We start from the raw sequence: 23,177 nt of genomic DNA, 5'->3' as shown, positions 1-23,177 counted from the left end.
CATAGTATCTGTAAGGACAGATGAAGGATGCAGGGATAAGGACACTTTACTTGGGGCACACAGGGGTGGAGCCAGGCCCTGGGATAAAAGGAGACAACAGGGGGAATAGGTAAACTATATCAACGATGGCTCTCAGTCCATGTCAAGTTTGCTACCTTGAGTCTCTCAGTCTCAGGTCTAAAAGCAAGCTCAGTCATTTTCAGCCTTGCTTGCTTGGTGAGTTCTGGACTAATGATTGTCTCAAAACAACAACAGGAACAACAAATGCACACATATGTGCACGCATGTGCGCGCGCGTGCACACACACACACAATCCAGCTATAAACAACAAGAACAAGGTGGATGACTGTGCCCTGAGGAAAAACACCCACAGATGAAATTCTTGCTTGTTATCTTTCGGATAAACATATATGCATGTACATACACACACACACACACACACACACACACACACGCGCGCGCGCTATTTAAGTATTGTGGTACAGTGAGACACACCAGTCATTTATTACATATTTGTTAGCACCACCAGGTTCTCAGGCCTTCTTCAAGGATTGGTATAGCTCACGAAGTGGTGTAACATGGTCAGACTAGAGCAACATCAGAGCACAGGTTCAGTTAATACACTTAGGAGAAAAGAATACTAAAATCTATTACTAGGTCAGTTCTCTGTGTGTGTTTGTGTTTGTATGCATGTGTGCGTGCGTATGCACATGCACTCACATTTGCATGTGTGTTAGGCACGTGGGTGGAGATCAAATATCAACCTCAGGTGTCGTTCCTCAGTTGGGGTCCATATTTTTCTTTAAGCAGACTTTTATTTAAAAGTTACTTATTTGTTTCTGGGTGTGCACATCACCACAAGAGTGGGGTTACAGGAAAATTTGGGGGACTTGTTTTCTTTTTTCCACCACAGAAGTCCTAGGGATGAAGCCAGGAGGTCAGCTGTTGTGACAAATGGCTTTACCCAAATCACTGACATCACTTTGGTGTATTGAGACAGCACTCTTACTGGCCTGTACCTCACCAAGGTAGCTAGACAGGCTGGCCAGTGAGTCCTAGGATTCTGTCCATCTCTGTCTTCCCAGTGCTGGGATCACAAGTGTGTACCACCACCTCTGTCTTTTTTAGTGGGTTTTAGGGACGGAACTGGGGACCGCAGCTTTGTACGTCAAGTCCTATACTGAGCCTTCTCCCTAGCCTCAGCACATCTGTCTTTAAAATTCTGGGGTACAGTGTCACCAACAGAACATAGAGGGAATCCTACTGAGAGACGGCTCAGCAGTTAGGAGCTCCTACTGCTCCTGTAGAGAACCCGCCTTTGCTCTAAGCACCCGTGTCAGACAGCTCACAACCAGATGGGATTCCAGGTCCGGGGGACGCCCTCTTCTGGCCTTTTTGGTTAGTCACCTGCACACATGTGGATGTGGTGCACGCAAACATACCACACACACACAAATACATATATATACACATAAATAAAAAATTAAAGTAATAAAAACAAATATAATACACGATAGAAGAGGGTTCTATTTGACAAAATAAACCCCTGTACCAAGATGTGACCTAAAGGTCCTGGAATGACACCCACAGGCCTGTAATTGCTGTAATGTAGTTTAAATGTGTATCTCAGAGCACGTGCCATACGTGACATCTGATTTTTACTCAGTGGTGATGCCATTTAAAAAAAGGCGTGACTTAGATACTCCATTTTCTTGTTCAGCATCAAATTCACCATGGCTCTGCTGGGCAATTTAGAGGCTTTGCTGAACCTCAGCCACAAAAAGATTCAAAAGAGACTCCAAGAACACACCCGAGGGGGGTGAGAATTGTGAAGTAATGGCGTCCAGTGGTGAGGTAACTGGCAAGGGGCACCCGGAGTATGGGTGTACCCATGAGATTGCCTCCTCTTACCTGAGTAAGTGCTCCCTGCGGGATGCCCGGGCACCTGCAGACTTCCAGACGTCAGCGGTGGGGGAGGAGGCAGAGCAGTGGGAGGGGCAAACATATTGGGGTGATGTGAGTGGGCAGGGGGCTGGAGGGTGGGCGTGAAGCTGTGCAGGGGGCTGTGGTTGGGCAGAGAGAGGGGAAAGGGAGAAGCTGAGGGATGATGGGAGATGTGAGGAGGGGCTGGTTGGGTCTTGGCTGGAGTACTGCTTCTGCTGTGAGAATAAGAAAAGAGAGAAAGTCAGCATGACTTTTGCATCCGGCAGTGTTTTTCTCACTACGTAACAGAGGGTGACTTTGAACTCACGATCCTCATGCACCCGCTTCCCCAGCCCTGGAATCACAGTCGTGCACCACCACGTCCAATTTATACCGTGCTGGGGGTGGAACCCAAGATTTCATGCCCACCAGACAAGTGTTCTACCAAATGGGGTAGAGCCCCAGCTTTACTTTTCAAGAAGGAAGGAAGCAAGGAAGTATAGAGGGAGGGAAGGAAGGAGGGAGTGAGGGAGGAAGGGAGAGAGGAAGGAAGTCCTTGCTGGGCTGGAGAGGCAGCTCAGTGGGTAAAGGCTCTTGTCAACAGTCTCACTTCCAGAGCTCAATCCTTGAGACCCACATGATGGAAACAGAGAACTGAATTTTACAAGATATCCTTTTGACTGCCATTCCTGGCATGTATGTGCCCACACATACAAATACACACATATAAATAAATATATAAATGTAATTAAAAAAATCCTACTCCCTGCCTATAGACATTCCATATGCCTGCCTGACCCCTTCCTCTTCATCCATGTTCCCTGGCACCCAGAAGCCCTGTGAACCACAGATAACTGTGCCACCATGGCTACTGGATACAGAAGCCAGGACCCAAACAGCTGTGTACCACCCTGGCTATCAGATACAGAAGCCAGGACCCAGCAGCCCTGTGAAGCACGGACAGCTGTGCACCACCCTGGCTACCAGATACAGAAGCCAGGAGCTACTGCTCTATTTCTGGATGCACCTCCACCCCCTGATCAGATGGCTCCTCCTGCCTCAGTGTCAGGACCCCTCTTTTCTCTGCGGCAAAAATTTCACACTAGCAGCTGAGCTAAGAAAATAGAATAAAGTGACTTTCTGAGTCCTGCCCTCCTGACACTGTCACCTTGGCAGCACAAGTGAGGGGTCGGGCTAGGTCAGGCTGCATGTCCTGTGACGTAACCAACCGTCTGGGCATATAGGTGAGACTTTACCCAGATTAGGTTAGCCGAGTTGGGAAGACCCACTCTGACAGTGGGCAGCACCATCTCATGGAATGTGGCCCTGGACTGGCCAAAAAGGAAAAATCGGCCTGAGCACCAGCACCGTATCTCGCTGCTTGGACTGTGGATGCCACGTGACCAGCTAGCTGCCTCACGCTCCTGCCGCTGTGTCTTCTCTGCCACGACAGACTGGACCCTCAAACTGAGAGCCAAAAGAAACCCTTCCTTCTTTAAATTGCTTCTGTCAAGTATTTTATCAAGAGCAATAAGAGAAGCAGCTCACACCACTCTTGTGGTTCAGAGGACCGTGAGGTGGACCTGACCCTGCGCAAGCAGCACAACAAACAAGTCCCTAACCCATCAAAGTCACAGAGTGACGAAGATGGAGCCTGGGGACAGCGGTGGACCTAGAATTGGGACCCTGCAGGCTGATCTCTCCTTCTTCTTTGTAGACTTATTTGAGCAACTCTGTCAACTTCCCTTGGTGAGGCCCGAGAGTCAGAAGGAACTGGGCTCTCCAGCAGGGATTCTCTCTCAACAGAGCTGAGTGACCCGCAGCAGGAGAAAGAACCTCCTAAGAAAAGAAACCCTAACTCTGAGGGCCCTAGGCCTCTGGAAATACCAGCATGGCTTTCTTAAAATGCGGCCCCCACCTGAGGCCCGGGGCCGGCCTTCTCAGGCCTCCTCAGACTCTCTTGGTGAAAAATCTTCAGGTGTGCCTCAGCTGGCCTGCCTTGCCCCCAACCCTGCCATCCACATAGCTGTCCTGGTACAACCTCCAATTTGTGCCCATTTGTTTGTTTCAAGACAGGGTTTCTCTGTATAGCTCTGGCTGTCCTAGAACTCACTCTGTAAACCAGGTTGGCCTCAGACTCAAAGCAATCCACCTGCCTCTGCCTCCTGAGTGCTGGGATTAAAGGCACGTACCGTCATGCCTGGATCCTTCTACCTTTTTTTTTTTTTGAAGCCACTTTCTCCTCCTTCCTATATTACCTCAAGTTCCTGAAGTAATTTTACCCCCATCCTCACACCCTACCAATGTCCTTAACACCCAACCCAAGAGACCCGCTGATTGAAAACCAGGACGAGCTGCAAACACACAATCCTAATGTCTCCAAGCTCCTGCCAGGTGACCCCTGTCCCAGAAAGATTAGGGTCACTCACCTTAAGCTGTTGAGGCTCAGGCTACTGCTGTTGTAGGCCGACAGTGGCTGAGAGAGGTTCTGGGAGATGTTCTGGGAAGAGGGATGGGATTGCACAGGCGGAAGGGCCTGCGGGAGCAGATGGCTGGGGGACTGCGGCCTGGGCGGCCGCTGCACCTGAGGCTGTGGGGCAGGCGGCAGCTGGGCTTCTGGGGGGCCTTGGGCTGGCTGTGTACTTGGAGGAGGAAACTGGGGCGGAGCCTCCGTGTGCTGGACCAAGTCGGGGTCTGGAGATGGAATCTGGAGCTGGAGTTCCGCCTGAGGCTGCGTTGGTAGCTGGGGGAGCTGAGGGTGAGTGTCTTTGAGCACCACGGGTTCCAAGACGGGCTCTTTGCAACAGTCCTGGCTCTTCTCCTGGCTTCTCTCTAGACCTGAGATCTTGGGGACAATTGGCCCTGCATCTCGGCTGTCGTGTTCAGGCAGTGGTCCAACACCTAACTCTGGATCTGAACGGGAGAGAGAAGAGACAAAAACAGGACTCTGTGAAAGAGACCAAGGGACAGAGGACGAGCAGTCTTTAAAAGGATGAAACATTCCCAACAAGACTCCACAGCTTCCACCGAGCACCCCGATTCCCATAGTTTTTGGTAATGTACACCGTTAGTAACTTCAGCTCCCTGGGATCCGAACCCCTTTTCTAATCTCTGAAAGCACAAAGCACAAATGTGGGGCACAGACATACATGCGTGGAAAGCAACCAGATGTGTATAAAAAATACATAAAAATGAAAAACAAATCCTAAAAGGATAAGTAACACAAATAGATAAAGAAAATAAAAGAAAGATACCACATGAGTAAGTACTTCTGTATGTGTCTGGAGAGGAAATCAATGACAATATTGTCTCCAGTGAAGGCTAAGAAGTGACTCGGGGGTACACCCCCTTGGCTAGAATGCCACCTCCCCCATTACACTCAAACCAACCAAACAGAACAACACAGTGTGAGGCTCGAGGGGAAAGAAGTGGTCATCTAGTCATCGGGCCATTTGGTAACGGGAAGTCTTGTGATCGAAACTCTGTCACCATCTAGAACCTGTTCTACAGGCTAGCTGCACTGTGGCAGGGCTCCGTGAAAGCTCGCTCACCTTGCAGGGACAAGGCCCCAGGGTCTATCCCAAGCAGAAACCAAAAGAGCCAAAGACCGAAAATAAAAACAAGGATCCTTTTTGCAGTAACAAGTATCATGTAATCCTTTGGAATTTTTTTGTTAGAGGAAATTACAGGGCCTTTAAATTTTTGGTTATGTACCCTAAATATTTTCAAAATGTAAAAACTACAAATAAACAAAATAAGAGAGAGAGACAGAGACAGAGAGGAAAGAGAAAGAGAGACAGAGAGGGAGGAGAAGGAATCAAATATCTAAGAAGCAGTTCTCATTAGTCGAAGCCACCTTCTAGGAGGAGGGTTTAGAAATGTGTACTGTGCTACTGGGCTGTGGCATTACTGGCTCTTTTAAAACCTGATTTATTTTTATTTAGGTGTATATATGTGTGCCTGTGTGAGCACAGGTGCCTACAGAAGCCAGAAGGGGGTTGTCACACATCTCTGCAAGCTGGACTAGCAGGCTATTGTGAGCGAGCCTCCCGATAATGGTTGCTTGGGAACTGAACTCTGGGCCTCAGGCTCCTAACCACTGAGTGACCATCTTTGGGCCCCCATTACCGGTGGTTCAGTTAATTGGATTTACAACGATGGGAGGAGCAAGGCAGCACACAGCCTGTTGGCTTTCTAGTCCTCACTGGACATGGCACAACTGCTAAGACCCAGAACTGGCCTCTGTTTGGCATAGTTTTATTTACATAGAATTTCTGGAAATGGTATCACTGTGTTTTGTGTCATGCCCCTATCACCACCCCACTACACGTTTTTTTTTTTTTGTTTTGTTTTGTGTTTTTTAATATCATATCTCTTCGTAGCCCTTTGCTGACCTCAAACTCAGTCATCCCCCTGCCTCGGGCTCCTAAGTGCTACAATTACAGGACCGTGCCACCACACTTGACCTTTGTATTTCATACTTAGAGCCTCACCAGGAGCTGTTCAGTACTTGAAGCAAATCATATTAAAAAACTGGGGAGGCTGCCCAGGGTACCATGATGGTTAACCTTGACTGCCAAGTCCACAGGATCTAGAACCGCCGTGGACAAACCTCTTGGCGCGTCTGTGAAAGAGACTCTACAGTAGGTTTAAAAAGAACCACCATCACTCTGGGCAAGAGCCATCCGGTGTTTGGAGATTCTGGGCTGAATGAAAGGAGGAAGCGAGCTGAGCACCAGCGTCCACCTCCCTCCACTTCTCCACTGCAGATGCAGTGCGCCCCATGGCTTCACGCTCCTACCACCATGCCTTCCCCGGCTTGACTGGCTGTATCCTTGGACTGTAAGCCACATAAAGCCCTACTTTCTTCAGTTGCTTCAGTTAGGTACACCGTCACAGCAGTGAAAAGGAACTAATACAGAATCATGGGTTAGAGTTGGGACCTGGCGCACGCCTTTAATCCCAGCACTTGGGAAGCAGAGGTAGGCGGATCTCTGTGATTTTTGAGGCCAGTCTGGTCTATAGAGTGAGATAGTCAGAGCTGTGTAAAGAGATCATGTTCCTCCCCATCAAGAAAGTTTGAGGCCAGCTAGTGCTAAATAGCAGAAGCTAAAACAAAACAAAAATAACCCAAATAAACCAACCCACACAAAAGCAAAACAAAACTAAAAACCCAAAAGATCGCATTTGTCATGGTCCCGGGTTATATAATCATCTGGCCCTTTTTAACAGCTTAGGTTTATTAATTTAGTGGTTGGAGCATGCCACTCTGCATATGGAGATCAGAGGACAACTTCTGGAAGTTGGTTCTCCGGAGACCTGCAAGACTCTATCATGTGCATCTTGGGCGTGAAACCTAGGCCACCAAGCTTCGCTAGCAAGCACCTCTACCCACTGAGCCATCCAGCTGGCCCACACTGACCATAACATCTTCACCGTAAGCACACATTTCCAGGCTTCCAAGTCTGTTATGCCATTATAAAAAATTACTTCTCTGTAATTTCGTCTTTATTTTTGAGACAGGGTTTCTCTATGTAGCCTTGGCTGTCCTGGAACTTGCTCTGTAGATCAGGCTGGCCTCGAACTTTGAGCTCCACCTGCTTCTGCCTCCCAGTGCTGGGATTAAAGACATGCACCACCAGTGCCTGGCTACAAAATCTTTATTACAGCACATAAAATGGTACAAAGTTGAGGTTTGATGTTTTCCCCTTGATGAACTGCAGCATGTCTACAAGTCCAGGAACTTACTGCTTGAAGTAACCACCTGCAACTGTCCTATGAAAATGCAGCAAGTTCTGCGAGTGCATTCCGCAATGTACACCATGCAGGAAGCGCTCAGTGTTTGCACAGCAGCTGCGGGAAAATGGCAGAGCCAGATGTGGTGGCACACGCCTGTGATCCCAGTACTTGGGAGGCAGANTGGGGGGGGGGGAATATACGATCAAGGAAGAGGCAGTACCCAGAGTGAACATCCTCCCAACAGGCCCTTTGCTCCCAATCTTTCCCAAGTATTTCTATATTGGTATTCAACACTTTTAGATCCAGGGACAATCACCCAGCATGCACAAGCAAACATAATAACCCTTTCAGAAGCTTTTAAGGCTTCGTCTGAGTGTTTGGAAGGCACCCAGAATTAAATCTATCCACGGTGCCAATGATAGCCATCTAGGAAAAGGCACCCACTCTGGGGCTCTAGAACCAGAGTTCATTGGGAAAGATGGACAAGACCCAAGGACACCCCCTCCCCTCCACAGCCCCCTCTCTCCATCCCCTCTCTCCAGTGTCTCCCAATGCCCACGCCAGCCCCCAAACCAAGCTGCATGCTCTACTTATCCTCACATTTCTGCCTGGGGTACGCACCATGGGAGGTGCTGGCGTCGGCATGATGGCGGTGGGTGGGATGGCGTGGGGGAACGGTGTGAAGGTATGCTGGTGCGTGTGCTGGTGCGTGTGCTGGTGCTGATGCTGGTGCTGATGGAACTCAGTCCGCAGGTAGGGCGGAGGGCCCAGGGATGCCCCTCGGTCGGCGCTCTGAGAGGCCAGGAAACGCGTGTTCAGTTCCTGCCTCAAGATGTCTTGTTCTGGAAAAGAAGGAAAGGGAGGTAAGGATGGTGGCCCCTTTTCTTTCAGAACAGGACATCCTGGTTGCAGACATGTCCCGTGTGCATACCACACGCCAGCGCAGCACAGGATAGCTATGAATTTGGCCTGACACAGAATCATAAACTTTTTTTTTTTTTTTGATTTTCGATTTTCTAAACAGGGTTTCTCTGCTGCTTTGGTGCCTGTCCCAGAACTAGCTCTTGTAGACCAGGCTGGCCTCAAACTCCCAGAGATCCACCTGCCTCTGCTCCCGAGTGCTGGGATTAAAGGCGTGCACCACCACCGCCTGGCAGAATCATAAACTTATTTAACACATTACGAGGTTCTTGTTTTGTTTGTTTTTAACTGAGGGAGAGGCTCATGTATCCCAGAATGATCTGGAACTCTACACAGCAGAGAATGACCTTGAACTCCTAATCCTCCTGCCTCTGGATCCTAAGCTATGGGTTGTGGGCATGCAACGCTATATGTGGTTTTGTGGAGTGGTAAGGATGGAACCCAGGGCTTTATGCATCTTGGGCAAGCACTCTACCAACTGAGTTACATTAGTAACTGCGACAATGAGACTGCGTGTGTGTGTAAAATTTGATTGTGTGGTTCTCCAGTATGAACTCTATAGATAACAATGTCATAATGTCAAAAGCTAGACATAGTATCTGTAAGGACAGATGAAGGATGCAGGGATAAGGACACTTTACTTGGGGCACACAGGGGTGGAGCCAGGCCCTGGGATAAAAGGAGACAACAGGGGGAATAGGTAAACTATATCAACGATGGCTCTCAGTCCATGTCAAGTTTGCTACCTTGAGTCTCTCAGTCTCAGGTCTAAAAGCAAGCTCAGTCATTTTCAGCCTTGCTTGCTTGGTGAGTTCTGGACTAATGATTGTCTCAAAACAACAACAGGAACAACAAATGCACACATATGTGCACGCATGTGCGCGCGCGTGCACACACACACACAATCCAGCTATAAACAACAAGAACAAGGTGGATGACTGTGCCCTGAGGAAAAACACCCACAGATGAAATTCTTGCTTGTTATCTTTCGGATAAACATATATGCATGTACATACACACACACACACACACACACACACACACACGCGCGCGCGCTATTTAAGTATTGTGGTACAGTGAGACACACCAGTCATTTATTACATATTTGTTAGCACCACCAGGTTCTCAGGCCTTCTTCAAGGATTGGTATAGCTCACGAAGTGGTGTAACATGGTCAGACTAGAGCAACATCAGAGCACAGGTTCAGTTAATACACTTAGGAGAAAAGAATACTAAAATCTATTACTAGGTCAGTTCTCTGTGTGTGTTTGTGTTTGTATGCATGTGTGCGTGCGTATGCACATGCACTCACATTTGCATGTGTGTTAGGCACGTGGGTGGAGATCAAATATCAACCTCAGGTGTCGTTCCTCAGTTGGGGTCCATATTTTTCTTTAAGCAGACTTTTATTTAAAAGTTACTTATTTGTTTCTGGGTGTGCACATCACCACAAGAGTGGGGTTACAGGAAAATTTGGGGGACTTGTTTTCTTTTTTCCACCACAGAAGTCCTAGGGATGAAGCCAGGAGGTCAGCTGTTGTGACAAATGGCTTTACCCAAATCACTGACATCACTTTGGTGTATTGAGACAGCACTCTTACTGGCCTGTACCTCACCAAGGTAGCTAGACAGGCTGGCCAGTGAGTCCTAGGATTCTGTCCATCTCTGTCTTCCCAGTGCTGGGATCACAAGTGTGTACCACCACCTCTGTCTTTTTTAGTGGGTTTTAGGGACGGAACTGGGGACCGCAGCTTTGTACGTCAAGTCCTATACTGAGCCTTCTCCCTAGCCTCAGCACATCTGTCTTTAAAATTCTGGGGTACAGTGTCACCAACAGAACATAGAGGGAATCCTACTGAGAGACGGCTCAGCAGTTAGGAGCTCCTACTGCTCCTGTAGAGAACCCGCCTTTGCTCTAAGCACCCGTGTCAGACAGCTCACAACCAGATGGGATTCCAGGTCCGGGGGACGCCCTCTTCTGGCCTTTTTGGTTAGTCACCTGCACACATGTGGATGTGGTGCACGCAAACATACCACACACACACAAATACATATATATACACATAAATAAAAAATTAAAGTAATAAAAACAAATATAATACACGATAGAAGAGGGTTCTATTTGACAAAATAAACCCCTGTACCAAGATGTGACCTAAAGGTCCTGGAATGACACCCACAGGCCTGTAATTGCTGTAATGTAGTTTAAATGTGTATCTCAGAGCACGTGCCATACGTGACATCTGATTTTTACTCAGTGGTGATGCCATTTAAAAAAAGGCGTGACTTAGATACTCCATTTTCTTGTTCAGCATCAAATTCACCATGGCTCTGCTGGGCAATTTAGAGGCTTTGCTGAACCTCAGCCACAAAAAGATTCAAAAGAGACTCCAAGAACACACCCGAGGGGGGTGAGAATTGTGAAGTAATGGCGTCCAGTGGTGAGGTAACTGGCAAGGGGCACCCGGAGTATGGGTGTACCCATGAGATTGCCTCCTCTTACCTGAGTAAGTGCTCCCTGCGGGATGCCCGGGCACCTGCAGACTTCCAGACGTCAGCGGTGGGGGAGGAGGCAGAGCAGTGGGAGGGGCAAACATATTGGGGTGATGTGAGTGGGCAGGGGGCTGGAGGGTGGGCGTGAAGCTGTGCAGGGGGCTGTGGTTGGGCAGAGAGAGGGGAAAGGGAGAAGCTGAGGGATGATGGGAGATGTGAGGAGGGGCTGGTTGGGTCTTGGCTGGAGTACTGCTTCTGCTGTGAGAATAAGAAAAGAGAGAAAGTCAGCATGACTTTTGCATCCGGCAGTGTTTTTCTCACTACGTAACAGAGGGTGACTTTGAACTCACGATCCTCATGCACCCGCTTCCCCAGCCCTGGAATCACAGTCGTGCACCACCACGTCCAATTTATACCGTGCTGGGGGTGGAACCCAAGATTTCATGCCCACCAGACAAGTGTTCTACCAAATGGGGTAGAGCCCCAGCTTTACTTTTCAAGAAGGAAGGAAGCAAGGAAGTATAGAGGGAGGGAAGGAAGGAGGGAGTGAGGGAGGAAGGGAGAGAGGAAGGAAGTCCTTGCTGGGCTGGAGAGGCAGCTCAGTGGGTAAAGGCTCTTGTCAACAGTCTCACTTCCAGAGCTCAATCCTTGAGACCCACATGATGGAAACAGAGAACTGAATTTTACAAGATATCCTTTTGACTGCCATTCCTGGCATGTATGTGCCCACACATACAAATACACACATATAAATAAATATATAAATGTAATTAAAAAAATCCTACTCCCTGCCTATAGACATTCCATATGCCTGCCTGACCCCTTCCTCTTCATCCATGTTCCCTGGCACCCAGAAGCCCTGTGAACCACAGATAACTGTGCCACCATGGCTACTGGATACAGAAGCCAGGACCCAAACAGCTGTGTACCACCCTGGCTATCAGATACAGAAGCCAGGACCCAGCAGCCCTGTGAAGCACGGACAGCTGTGCACCACCCTGGCTACCAGATACAGAAGCCAGGAGCTACTGCTCTATTTCTGGATGCACCTCCACCCCCTGATCAGATGGCTCCTCCTGCCTCAGTGTCAGGACCCCTCTTTTCTCTGCGGCAAAAATTTCACACTAGCAGCTGAGCTAAGAAAATAGAATAAAGTGACTTTCTGAGTCCTGCCCTCCTGACACTGTCACCTTGGCAGCACAAGTGAGGGGTCGGGCTAGGTCAGGCTGCATGTCCTGTGACGTAACCAACCGTCTGGGCATATAGGTGAGACTTTACCCAGATTAGGTTAGCCGAGTTGGGAAGACCCACTCTGACAGTGGGCAGCACCATCTCATGGAATGTGGCCCTGGACTGGCCAAAAAGGAAAAATCGGCCTGAGCACCAGCACCGTATCTCGCTGCTTGGACTGTGGATGCCACGTGACCAGCTAGCTGCCTCACGCTCCTGCCGCTGTGTCTTCTCTGCCACGACAGACTGGACCCTCAAACTGAGAGCCAAAAGAAACCCTTCCTTCTTTAAATTGCTTCTGTCAAGTATTTTATCAAGAGCAATAAGAGAAGCAGCTCACACCACTCTTGTGGTTCAGAGGACCGTGAGGTGGACCTGACCCTGCGCAAGCAGCACAACAAACAAGTCCCTAACCCATCAAAGTCACAGAGTGACGAAGATGGAGCCTGGGGACAGCGGTGGACCTAGAATTGGGACCCTGCAGGCTGATCTCTCCTTCTTCTTTGTAGACTTATTTGAGCAACTCTGTCAACTTCCCTTGGTGAGGCCCGAGAGTCAGAAGGAACTGGGCTCTCCAGCAGGGATTCTCTCTCAACAGAGCTGAGTGACCCGCAGCAGGAGAAAGAACCTCCTAAGAAAAGAAACCCTAACTCTGAGGGCCCTAGGCCTCTGGAAATACCAGCATGGCTTTCTTAAAATGCGGCCCCCACCTGAGGCCCGGGGCCGGCCTTCTCAGGCCTCCTCAGACTCTCTTGGTGAAAAATCTTCAGGTGTGCCTCAGCTGGCCTGCCTTGCCCCCAACCCTGCCATCCACATAGCTGTCCTGGTACAACCTCCAATTTGTGCCCATTTGTTTGTTTCAAGACAGGGTTTCTCTGTATAGCTCTGGCTGTCCTAGAACTCACTCTGTAAACCAGGTTGGCCTCAGACTCAAAGCAATCCACCTGCCTCTGCCTCCTGAGTGCTGGGATTAAAGGCACGTACCGTCATGCCTGGATCCTTCTACCTTTTTTTTTTTTTGAAGCCACTTTCTCCTCCTTCCTATATTACCTCAAGTTCCTGAAGTAATTTTACCCCCATCCTCACACCCTACCAATGTCCTTAACACCCAACCCAAGAGACCCGCTGATTGAAAACCAGGACGAGCTGCAAACACACAATCCTAATGTCTCCAAGCTCCTGCCAGGTGACCCCTGTCCCAGAAAGATTAGGGTCACTCACCTTAAGCTGTTGAGGCTCAGGCTACTGCTGTTGTAGGCCGACAGTGGCTGAGAGAGGTTCTGGGAGATGTTCTGGGAAGAGGGATGGGATTGCACAGGCGGAAGGGCCTGCGGGAGCAGATGGCTGGGGGACTGCGGCCTGGGCGGCCGCTGCACCTGAGGCTGTGGGGCAGGCGGCAGCTGGGCTTCTGGGGGGCCTTGGGCTGGCTGTGTACTTGGAGGAGGAAACTGGGGCGGAGCCTCCGTGTGCTGGACCAAGTCGGGGTCTGGAGATGGAATCTGGAGCTGGAGTTCCGCCTGAGGCTGCGTTGGTAGCTGGGGGAGCTGAGGGTGAGTGTCTTTGAGCACCACGGGTTCCAAGACGGGCTCTTTGCAACAGTCCTGGCTCTTCTCCTGGCTTCTCTCTAGACCTGAGATCTTGGGGACAATTGGCCCTGCATCTCGGCTGTCGTGTTCAGGCAGTGGTCCAACACCTAACTCTGGATCTGAACGGGAGAGAGAAGAGACAAAAACAGGACTCTGTGAAAGAGACCAAGGGACAGAGGACGAGCAGTCTTTAAAAGGATGAAACATTCCCAACAAGACTCCACAGCTTCCACCGAGCACCCCGATTCCCATAGTTTTTGGTAATGTACACCGTTAGTAACTTCAGCTCCCTGGGATCCGAACCCCTTTTCTAATCTCTGAAAGCACAAAGCACAAATGTGGGGCACAGACATACATGCGTGGAAAGCAACCAGATGTGTATAAAAAATACATAAAAATGAAAAACAAATCCTAAAAGGATAAGTAACACAAATAGATAAAGAAAATAAAAGAAAGATACCACATGAGTAAGTACTTCTGTATGTGTCTGGAGAGGAAATCAATGACAATATTGTCTCCAGTGAAGGCTAAGAAGTGACTCGGGGGTACACCCCCTTGGCTAGAATGCCACCTCCCCCATTACACTCAAACCAACCAAACAGAACAACACAGTGTGAGGCTCGAGGGGAAAGAAGTGGTCATCTAGTCATCGGGCCATTTGGTAACGGGAAGTCTTGTGATCGAAACTCTGTCACCATCTAGAACCTGTTCTACAGGCTAGCTGCACTGTGGCAGGGCTCCGTGAAAGCTCGCTCACCTTGCAGGGACAAGGCCCCAGGGTCTATCCCAAGCAGAAACCAAAAGAGCCAAAGACCGAAAATAAAAACAAGGATCCTTTTTGCAGTAACAAGTATCATGTAATCCTTTGGAATTTTTTTGTTAGAGGAAATTACAGGGCCTTTAAATTTTTGGTTATGTACCCTAAATATTTTCAAAATGTAAAAACTACAAATAAACAAAATAAGAGAGAGAGACAGAGACAGAGAGGAAAGAGAAAGAGAGACAGAGAGGGAGGAGAAGGAATCAAATATCTAAGAAGCAGTTCTCATTAGTCGAAGCCACCTTCTAGGAGGAGGGTTTAGAAATGTGTACTGTGCTACTGGGCTGTGGCATTACTGGCTCTTTTAAAACCTGATTTATTTTTATTTAGGTGTATATATGTGTGCCTGTGTGAGCACAGGTGCCTACAGAAGCCAGAAGGGGGTTGTCACACATCTCTGCAAGCTGGACTAGCAGGCTATTGTGAGCGAGCCTCCCGATAATGGTTGCTTGGGAACTGAACTCTGGGCCTCAGGCTCCTAACCACTGAGTGACCATCTTTGGGCCCCCATTACCGGTGGTTCAGTTAATTGGATTTACAACGATGGGAGGAGCAAGGCAGCACACAGCCTGTTGGCTTTCTAGTCCTCACTGGACATGGCACAACTGCTAAGACCCAGAACTGGCCTCTGTTTGGCATAGTTTTATTTACATAGAATTTCTGGAAATGGTATCACTGTGTTTTGTGTCATGCCCCTATCACCACCCCACTACACGTTTTTTTTTTTTTGTTTTGTTTTGTGTTTTTTAATATCATATCTCTTCGTAGCCCTTTGCTGACCTCAAACTCAGTCATCCCCCTGCCTCGGGCTCCTAAGTGCTACAATTACAGGACCGTGCCACCACACTTGACCTTTGTATTTCATACTTAGAGCCTCACCAGGAGCTGTTCAGTACTTGAAGCAAATCATATTAAAAAACTGGGGAGGCTGCCCAGGGTACCATGATGGTTAACCTTGACTGCCAAGTCCACAGGATCTAGAACCGCCGTGGACAAACCTCTTGGCGCGTCTGTGAAAGAGACTCTACAGTAGGTTTAAAAAGAACCACCATCACTCTGGGCAAGAGCCATCCGGTGTTTGGAGATTCTGGGCTGAATGAAAGGAGGAAGCGAGCTGAGCACCAGCGTCCACCTCCCTCCACTTCTCCACTGCAGATGCAGTGCGCCCCATGGCTTCACGCTCCTACCACCATGCCTTCCCCGGCTTGACTGGCTGTATCCTTGGACTGTAAGCCACATAAAGCCCTACTTTCTTCAGTTGCTTCAGTTAGGTACACCGTCACAGCAGTGAAAAGGAACTAATACAGAATCATGGGTTAGAGTTGGGACCTGGCGCACGCCTTTAATCCCAGCACTTGGGAAGCAGAGGTAGGCGGATCTCTGTGATTTTTGAGGCCAGTCTGGTCTATAGAGTGAGATAGTCAGAGCTGTGTAAAGAGATCATGTTCCTCCCCATCAAGAAAGTTTGAGGCCAGCTAGTGCTAAATAGCAGAAGCTAAAACAAAACAAAAATAACCCAAATAAACCAACCCACACAAAAGCAAAACAAAACTAAAAACCCAAAAGATCGCATTTGTCATGGTCCCGGGTTATATAATCATCTGGCCCTTTTTAACAGCTTAGGTTTATTAATTTAGTGGTTGGAGCATGCCACTCTGCATATGGAGATCAGAGGACAACTTCTGGAAGTTGGTTCTCCGGAGACCTGCAAGACTCTATCATGTGCATCTTGGGCGTGAAACCTAGGCCACCAAGCTTCGCTAGCAAGCACCTCTACCCACTGAGCCATCCAGCTGGCCCACACTGACCATAACATCTTCACCGTAAGCACACATTTCCAGGCTTCCAAGTCTGTTATGCCATTATAAAAAATTACTTCTCTGTAATTTCGTCTTTATTTTTGAGACAGGGTTTCTCTATGTAGCCTTGGCTGTCCTGGAACTTGCTCTGTAGATCAGGCTGGCCTCGAACTTTGAGCTCCACCTGCTTCTGCCTCCCAGTGCTGGGATTAAAGACATGCACCACCAGTGCCTGGCTACAAAATCTTTATTACAGCACATAAAATGGTACAAAGTTGAGGTTTGATGTTTTCCCCTTGATGAACTGCAGCATGTCTACAAGTCCAGGAACTTACTGCTTGAAGTAACCACCTGCAACTGTCCTATGAAAATGCAGCAAGTTCTGCGAGTGCATTCCGCAATGTACACCATGCAGGAAGCGCTCAGTGTTTGCACAGCAGCTGCGGGAAAATGGCAGAGCCAGATGTGGTGGCACACGCCTGTGATCCCAGTACTTGGGAGGCAGATGCAAGAGGGTTAGGAATTCAAAGCCAGTCTTGGCCATGTAGGGAGTTGGAGGCCAGCCTTGGCTGAATGAGATCCTCTCTCAAAATCAGACAAGGTAACAAACAGAAACCACTTGAAGAAAATTAAGGAACATAAAAAAAAAAACCAAAACCATTGTCATTTTGGTCTCAATGCTGAAATTATTGGTGTAAACATATATATGTGTGCACAAACTGGCAAAACCACATAGCAAAACATGGTTCTGAGCCTATGATTGCTTTTTTCTTAATGTCTCAATGTTTCTGTCATGAAAATGTATTACTAGACAAGAAACAGAGAAAGGGGAGAATTACATTTTAAAAGGGGTTCCTCCACCCTCAAAGGATCCACTGCTCCCAGTCTTAGAATTAATTATGACCTAGTGAATAGATTCCTCTTATTTAAGTAGGCCACCAGAATGGCTCAGTAGCTAAAAGGCGCATGCCACCAAGCCTGAATTTGATCCATGTTGTAGGATACAAGCAACACCTGTAGGCTTATACCTGTAGGTGCCCTCTGGCCACCACGCATATGTGATGACGTGCATGGACAAGGACATGCACACAAACACAAGCATAAAGGGTGACTTCTGTGGCTTACTGAAACTACCTGGGATGGGCTATTTTGATACGGACCACAGCCCAAGGTCCAGAATGATCACACCTGTTTCACAGTTCCCTCCACCTGACCCCGACACTGATCTAGCTTAGGCCCGGTGCTCCTGGTGCTTCAGTATCAATGATTTGCCACCAAGAGGCATGCTACACACCGGCTTGAGGGTGGCCATCTGTGATGGTGAATCTTTATGGTCAATTTAACAGCATGTAGAGTCACCATGGAAACATCTCTGGGTGTGTCCATGATGGAGTTTCTACCTAAGTCAAACTGAGGTGGGAGGACCCACCCCGAAGGAGGGCACTCTGGATATCTACAGGCTGGGGTCCTGTGCTTCATAAAAAGGAGAAAGCTAGTGAACACCAGCGTTTATTTCTCTGTACTTCCGGACTGTGGATGCCGTGAGACAAAACAACACCTTCTGCTCCTGCCATCATGCCTTCCCCGTCTTGATGGGCTGTCTTCCTTCCTTAAGCTGTTTCTGCCACGTGTTTGTTCCCAGCAAGAACGGTAACTAATACGCCGTATGATCAGGTTTTGCTACAGGATAAAAAGCCCTTCATGGCCAACCTTGTCTGCTGAATATTTCATTTCCTTTGTAGCTTCTAGAAAGTAAGAGTGAGGACTAGTGAGATACTCAGTAGGTAAAGGCACTTGCGGCTAGGCCTGACCATCTGAGTCTGATCCCCCAGAACCATGTGGTGGAAGAGGACCAACTCCAGCAAACTGTCCTCTGACTTCTAGATGGGTTCTCTCTCTCTCTCTCTCTCTCTCTCTCTCTCTCTCTCTCTTTCACACACACACACATTGTTTTTAAAGATTAAAAAAACAGAGTGGTGAAGGGCCAAGTAGATGAAAGATCAAAGCTAGAATAAAAAGAACAGTATGGCATCTACTGGGGCTGGGGCTGGATGCTTCCAACAATGTTTAAGAACCCCAGAATCTCCACCTCACATAAGTCCTCAAGCTCTTGAGGATGGACTGGTAAAAGAGCAGGCAAGCTCTGCATCACATCACATGCCCAGCACTGTGTGAGGATGTGAGGATGTCACTGCACATGTGCAGTGCAGACCTGGTTCTGTACAGACTTCAGAAACTGCCAGAAGGCCCGTAAAATCCTTGAAAATGAAGTGACCCACATCATGCAGCAACCATGCACTCAGCTGGCTTTCCTCCCCAGGGCTGGGACATGACAGGTGTCACCATACTTAACTGTGTTTGCCTATCCCTTCCAGGACTTTGAACTCTGGGCGTCTTTCTACTTGCACAGCAAGCACGTGACCAACGGAGCCAGCATTCACAGCGCGTTTTTACCAAGTTCTCAGAACTGTCACATGTTGTGTGTGGTACAGGAAGAAGCTATGCCTTCAGAGCTCCAACCAACATCCAAAGAGCAAACAGTGTCCTCTTGGAGTCCTGTCCCCAGGGGTTTACAGTGAGAGCTGGGTTTCTCCTCAGGAGAGAAGTTCCCTGTTATGGCAAACGCATCCTGTCTATACTCCCGAGGGCCAGGGATAAAACTCTTTCCCAGTCTGTTCATACTACCTGCTATGGCACACATGGGGGCTGACTATAGCTAACCCACTGCGATCTGTCTGAGTGTTTCATGTAGGAACACCACAGAAACTTCTAGAATGAATCCGAAGTTGCTCTAACGGTGACAGAAATGGAACTACGCCTTTGAATATTCAGTTAAAGAAAGGGTAGGCAAAGAAGAATTCCAATGGTTTATTTTCCTGAGTGAAGTTTTAAATTCCATCATCCTCAACATTCCAATGTGGTCACAGGAACACCATGTGTGTTGTTCCATGTGGGAGCTTGGTAGAAGCCCATCATTATCCTTGTGGGACCCTGGGCCTAGCATTTCTTTTCCTATCTCGGGCTGGCCTTGAACTCCACATGCAGCCAAGGAAAACCTTGAACTTCAGATCTGCTATCAGTAGTCTCTCCATTAGGAGATTATAGGTGTGCACCACAACGCCCGGTTTATGTAGTGCTGGGATCAAACCCAGGCCTTCAGGAATGCCAGACAAACATGCTGCTACACCCCCAGTTTTCTTTTTTAAAGAACCAATCTAGTAATCATTAGGTCGACTTGTGGTGTATATAAAAATGTGCGGCTTGTGTACGTGGCTATGTGGGGGTATATGTGCCTGGACATGGACACGGAGGCCAGGGGATGTCGGATAGCCTGTTCTTCTACTCTCTAGCTCTTTCTGAACCTGGAGCTAGACTGGGGCCCAGAAAAGCGTCAGTGATCCTCCTGTCTCCATGTTCCCCTCAGTGTTGGGGTCATGGGCACAACCATAGAGCACTGGGCATTCAAACTCAGGTCCTCAGGCCTGCATAGTACGTGCTCTTACGTACTGAGCCCGATCGTCAGTCCAATCTATCCGTGCAACACATTCTTTGTAGGGGAATCACATCCCCTGCCATTTCCGTCTACCTTTGCTTTCTTGGCCTCAATGGATCATAAAGAGGAGAACACATTCAAACACAAGCTTGAAGCTACAAGTTTCCACAAGTGTAGGGTGTGGTAAAGATGGTTGACCTCAGTCGTCAGAAATAACCTGACAAAATGCTACAGATCAGACTCTAGAGCCCGGTTAGTGGACATGTCACCAGGCCTTGCGCACAGACGGCTCAGGTCACTGGAGAAGTAGAAGTGGACTTGAGGCCTGGAAACAACCCTGTCTTGACTGACTTTGTGTTCAGGTACATGTCCTTTAGGTAAGCTTGCAGACGGATGTGGCAGAGGGGAGTGTATCATTTGTCTGCTTTTCAACAGCTGAAGGGTGTGTCTGCTTGTTCTGAAAACATGACCACTGTCCCATCCCCTCCCAACTCAGTTCTCCATAAACACCCAGTTATGTCACCAATCTGTTTCACTGCCCTACACTCTTCAGCGATATTTCTTGTCAACTGCTTGGGTAGTGTCTTTCTGGGCAGCTGCTGTTCTGATAAGCCACGCCCCAGCCCCTCATTGGAAGATTTTAGGCATGCGTTCTATAGCTGAACTATATCCCATCACTTGAAGGAATCTTTAAATTTTGGAACAAGGTCTTGCTAAGTTGCCCAGTGTGGCCTCAAATTCACTGTATAGTCAAGACAAGCCCTGAACTTGTCATCTGCCTACCTCAGCCTCCTAAGTAGCTGGGATTTCAGGCCCGAGCCACCACCCTTGACTCGGCCCCTTCCTTAAAGCTAGCCCACTGTCAACAGCCCCCCAATGACCTGCTATGCCTTACTTGCTGCTTGTGGGGCTTAGGCACTAAATTTTAAACTAACACAAAACACACTGTTTTACATAACAATGTGTTACATCTTCTCCCCAAAATATAAACAAATACATGTGTATCTGAATACCAATACAATTTATTGCTGTTGGAATTTTAATACAACTTTAGCTTTTTTAAGACTTACTTTCTGTGTATGCATGTATGTGTGTATGCTCGGCGTGGGTGTAGGTGCCCACAGAGGCTGGAAGAGGGCATCAGGTCAGATCCCTTGGAGTTGGAGCTACAGGTTTAGAGCTGGCAGACATGGGTGCTGGGAACTGAACTTGGGTTCTCTGCAAAAGCAGTAAGTGCTCTTAAGGTCAGATCCAGCTCTCCAGCTCTCCAGCTTCGGGTATTTTAAGATAGAAGGGGCTCTTTAAATCTTACACTTCCTTCAGCGTCACCCACAGCCCAAATGCCTGATTTCTTTAACTACATAATAATCAATTTACAAAAACCTAAGCAAGTTTCTTTATAAATGCAATTCTAAAGGAAAAAAATCACCATAATGAGAAAAACACTCAATAAACAATTACACATTAAGCCAGAAAAATTATGCCTCTTTGGAGTCGTTTCTGTAATTGGACAGTATAGTGCAATAAAATAATAGCATATAATACAAGCCAATGGGAAATAATTAGATGTCATTTTGATGTTTAAGGAGCCATTTTCCATATATAATAAAACTAATGTTCTGCTTTGAATCATAAAGGATTCTAATAGCTTGGTTATTTTTGTATTACAAAAAAAAAAGTAGGGCAATCAAAAGCATAGAGCTTTTTAATAACCAGGGACGAGTGGGGCCCTGCTGGTATCTGCCTATGGTGTGCATGCATGTGGACTCCACCACAGCCTACAGCCTTCATGAACACAAACACACAGAAGGAAAAGTAAATAAGAAAATATAAACAGTCTTACACCAGGGGATGGTTGTGGAGAAGTGCCACACAGTATTTTTGTGCCTGTATGCTTTATATATTTGTTTTTAGCTATTGTGTGTGTGTGTGTATGTGTGTATGGTGCATATGTATACAGGTGAATGTGTAGATATGGGAGCATGTGTACATGTCTGAAGAACAGAGGTGTCTTCTTCAATTCTTACTTTTCCAAAGACTGATTTTCAGCCAGATGTGGTGGCTCATGCTTTTATTCATGGCACAGGTGGAGGAGCTCTGTGAGTTCAAGGCCAGCCTGGTCTACATGGAGAGGTCTAAGGTAGCCTCGTTTCTGTGTGTGTGTGTGTGTGTGTGTGTGTGTGTGTGTTTATAGTGGTGCACTGAATGTAGGTGACTTTGTGGGTAAAGGAGAAGACAAACTTCCCTATAAGAAGAAGAATAGGCAGTGACCAGACACGGTCATGGATGTACGTGACCACCCTAGTACAGGGAGAACAGAGAACAGATCCCTGGAGTTTCTAGTCCCCCAGTCTCACCCAATCATTGAGCACCTGGTTAAGGGAAAGACGCTCCTTGAAAAGATAACACGCCTTCAATCCCAGCAGCCAGGAGGCAAAGGCAGGCAGGCCTCTGCAAGTTTTAGCCCAGTCAGGGCTGCAAAATGAGACCCTATCTCAAAAAATAAACAACAACAACAACAACAACAAGATAACGTGAACAAGGATCAAAGAAGGCCCCAGATGCTGATGTATAGCCCCTACTTGGGGGTACACATATACCACGCACACACACATAAATACAAACATGCAAAAAAGAAGGCCTGAGATGTTGGTCAGCAATGGCTGGTGTAGAATCCCAGGGAAAGGCTGGGAATGAGGCTTAGTGGTAGAGCACTTGCTGAGCACACACAAGGCCCCATGTTTATAATAAACAACCAGGAAATGGTAAGGAAGAATGAATTACATACAGAAAACTCAAACAAGGAGAAAGCCAGCTCAACTCACTCTCATGTGATGGAAACAGGGTTTGGTCCAAACACAACAAAAATCTCTAACGTAGGAGCCAGCGGCATGGCTTGCGGGTAACGGCGCTTGCTGCCAAGCCTGATGACTCGAATTTGATCCCTGGTATCCTCATGATGGAAGGAGAGAACCAACTCTTAGCAAGTTGTTCTTTGACCTCACACATGTGCCCATAATAAATAAATTCATTTAAAAAATCTTTGGCATAGCAAAACAGACTTGGAATACATCCCACAAAACAAACTACATGATTTTTTTTAAAGTTAAAATAAAAAAAATTAAATTTTAAAAAACATTAATTTAAAAAAATTTAAAATTTATAAATTTTT

At 47.7% G+C, this 23,177-nt stretch overlaps 1 protein-coding gene across 9 annotated transcripts in view; it reads right to left on the bottom strand.

Annotated features, from left to right (window-relative positions):
- Positions 1-23,177, bottom strand: part of Auts2 (activator of transcription and developmental regulator AUTS2) — a 1,106,765-nt gene that overhangs the window by 34,795 nt on the left and 1,048,793 nt on the right. For 3 of the 9 annotated variants that reach the window (XM_050166140.1, XM_050166144.1, XM_050166148.1), the window contains exons 7-8: positions 4,354-4,837; positions 1,913-2,160 (exon numbers count right to left, since the gene is read on the bottom strand). In XM_050166140.1, the coding sequence (XP_050022097.1) occupies positions 1,913-2,160; positions 4,354-4,837 (732 nt within the window). Of the gene's footprint in view, positions 1-1,912; positions 2,161-4,353; positions 4,838-8,263; positions 8,506-8,931; positions 8,938-11,087; positions 11,336-13,528; positions 14,013-23,177 lie in introns of all 9 variants that reach the window. The other 6 variants (XM_050166146.1, XM_050166147.1, XM_050166142.1 and 3 more) reach the window with 5 other exon arrangements.

Source organism: Alexandromys fortis, unplaced genomic scaffold (genome assembly GCF_014885135.2).
Source record: "Alexandromys fortis isolate MF-2015 unplaced genomic scaffold, M_Fortis_MF-2015_v1.1 scaffold_151, whole genome shotgun sequence".
Classification (NCBI taxonomy): domain Eukaryota; kingdom Metazoa; phylum Chordata; class Mammalia; order Rodentia; family Cricetidae; genus Alexandromys; species Alexandromys fortis.
Note: the sequence above shows the minus strand (reverse complement) of the source record. Positions and strands in the feature narration are given on the sequence as shown.